Source organism: Procambarus clarkii, chromosome 1 (genome assembly GCF_040958095.1).
Source record: "Procambarus clarkii isolate CNS0578487 chromosome 1, FALCON_Pclarkii_2.0, whole genome shotgun sequence".
NCBI lineage: Eukaryota > Metazoa > Arthropoda > Malacostraca > Decapoda > Cambaridae > Procambarus > Procambarus clarkii.
This window is the reverse complement of record NC_091150.1, coordinates 59,753,561-59,756,918: the sequence shown is the minus strand read 5'-3', so window position 1 is coordinate 59,756,918 and position 3,358 is coordinate 59,753,561. Positions and strand designations below refer to the sequence as shown.

The window sequence follows — 3,358 nt, the reverse complement described above, 5'->3', positions numbered from 1 at the left end:
GACTACCTGAAAGCTGTGTTGAGGATATTATCATGGTGATGTTCAATGGTGGCAGGACACTTGTGAAGCTGTGTTAAGGGGTAGTGGTGGTCAATGGTGGCAGGACACTTGTGAAGCTGTGTTGAGGGTAGCTGATGGTCAATGGTGGCAGCACACTTGTGAAGCTGTGTTAAGGGTTGGTGATGGTCAATGGTGGCAGCACACTTGTGAAACTGTGTTAAGGGGTGGTGATGTTGAATGGTGGCAGGACACTTGTGAAGCTGTATTGAGGGTTGGTTATGTTCAATGGTGGCAGCACACTTGTGAAGCTGTGTTAAGGGGTAGTGGTGGTCAATGGTGGCAGCACACTTGTGAAGCTGTGTTAAGGGGTGGTGTGTTACGAGCCAACCATTACGGCTCGTGAATAACTCAATGTCTCCTGAATGCCCTCAACTCTCCCGGTATATATAGGAAAATATGGGTGTGGGTCACTACTACAAGTTACTCCAGTATGATGATATAGGCTCACCATACAAGTTACTCCAGTATGATGATATAGGCTCACCATACAAGTTACACCAGTATGATGATATAAGCTCAACATACAAGTTATACCAGTATAATGATATAGGCTCACCATACAATTTACACTAGTATAATTATATAGGCTCACCATACATGTCACACCAGTATAATGATATAGGCTCACCATACATGTTACACCAGTATAATGATATAGGCTCACCATACATGTCACACCAGTATAATGATATAGGCTCACCATACATGTCACACCAGTATAATGATATAGGCTCACCATACATGTCACACCAGTATAATGATATAGGCTCACCATACAATTTACACTAGTATAATGATATAGGCTCACCATACATGTCACACCAGTATAATGATATAGGCTCACCATACATGTCACACCAGTATAATGATATAGACTCACCATACATGACACACCAGTATAATGATATAGGCTCACCATACATGTCACACCAGTATAATGATATAGGCTCACCATACATGTCACACCAGTATAATGATATAGGCTCACCATACATGTCACACCAGTATAATGATATAGGCTCACCATACATGTCACACCAGTATAATGATATAGGCTCACCATACATGTCACACCAGTATAATGATATAGGCTCACCATACATGTCACACCAGTATAATGATATAGGCTCACCATACAATTTACACTAGTATAATGATATAGGCTCACCATACATGTCACACCAGTATAATGATATAGGCTCACCATACATGTCACACCAGTATAATGATATAGGCTCACCATACATGTCACACCAGTATAATGATATAGGCTCACCATACATGGCACACCAGTATAATGATATAGGCTCACCATACATGTCACACCAGTATAATGATATAGGCTCACCATACATGTCACACCAGTATAATGATATAGGCTCACCATACATGTCACACCAGTATAATGATATAGGCTCACCATACATGTCACACCAGTATAATGATATAGGCTCACCATACATGTCACACCAGTATAATGATATAGGCTCACCATACATGTCACACCAGTATAATGATATAGGCTCACCATACAATTTACACTAGTATAATGATATAGGCTCACCATACATGTCACACCAGTATAATGATATAGGCTCACCATACATGTCACACCAGTATAATGATATAGGCTCACCATACATGTCACACCAGTATAATGATATAGGCTCACCATACATGACACACCAGTATAATGATATAGGCTCACCAAACATGTCACACCAGTATAATGATATAGGCTCACCATACATGTCACACCAGTATAATGATATAGGCTCACCATACATGTCACACCAGTATAATGATATAGGCTCACCATACATGTCACACCAGTATAATGATATAGGCTCACCATACATGTCACACCAGTATAATGATATAGGCTCACCATACATGTCACACCAGTATAATGATATAGGCTCACCATACAATTTACACTAGTATAATGATATAGGCTCACCATACATGTCACACCAGTATAATGATATAGGCTCACCATACATGTCACACCAGTATAATGATATAGGCTCACCATACATGTCACACCAGTATAATGATATAGGCTCACCATACATGACACACCAGTATAATGATATAGGCTCACCATACATGTCACACCAGTATAATGATATAGGCTCACCATACATGTCACACCAGTATAATGATATAGGCTCACCATACATGTCACACCAGTATAATGATATAGGCTCACCATACATGTCACACCAGTATAATGATATAGGCTCACCATACATGTCACACCAGTATAATGATATAGGCTCACCATACATGTCACACCAGTATAATGATATAGGCTCACCATACATGTCACACCAGTATAATGATATAGGCTCACCATACATGTCACACCAGTATAATGATATAGGCTCACCATACATGTCACACCAGTATAATGATATAGGCTCACCATACATGTCACACCAGTATAATGATATAGGCTCACCATACATGTCACACCAGTATAATGATATAGGCTCACCATACATGTCACACCAGTATAATGATATAGGCTCACCATACATGTCACACCAGTATAATGATATAGGCTCACCATACATGTCACACCAGTATAATGATATAGGCTCACCATACATGTCACACCAGTATAATGATATAGGCTCACCATACATGTCACACCAGTATAATGATATAGGCTCACCATACATGTCACACCAGTATAATGATATAGGCTCACCATACATGTCACACCAGTATAATGATATAGGCTCACCATACATGTCACACCAGTATAATGATATAGGCTCACCATACATGTCACACCAGTATAATGATATAGGCTCACCATACATGTCACACCAGTATAATGATATAGGCTCACCATACATGTCACACCAGTATAATGATATAGGCTCACCATACATGTCACACCAGTATAATGATATAGGCTCACCATACATGTCACACCAGTATAATGATATAGGCTCACCGTTCAAAACTCTCCCTCAGTCATACACTTAAAAATATACACGTGACCTGGTCCAATAATTAGAGCCCAAAGTCCTGTCCACAACAATAAATCAATGAATGGCTGACTAGCACTCCACAGTATAATAATGGCTGACTAGCACTCCACAGTATAATAATGGCTGACTAGCACTCCTCAGTATAATAATGGCTGACTAGCACTCCTCAGTATAATAATGGCTGACTAGCACTCCACAGTATAATAATGGGTGACTAGCACTCCACAGTATAATAATGGGTGACTAGCACTCCACAGTATAATAATGGCTGACTAGCACTCCTCAGTATAATA

At 39.8% G+C, this 3,358-nt stretch overlaps 1 protein-coding gene across 1 annotated transcript; it reads left to right on the top strand.

Moving 5' to 3' along the window:
- Positions 1-2,025: 2,025 nt before the first annotated feature.
- Positions 2,026-3,060, top strand: LOC138363607 (protein FAM186A-like). The gene has a single exon (XM_069322976.1). It carries the CDS (start codon positions 2,026-2,028, stop codon positions 3,058-3,060), a length of 1,035 nt encoding a protein of 344 aa, XP_069179077.1.
- Positions 3,061-3,358: the final 298 nt, after the last annotated feature.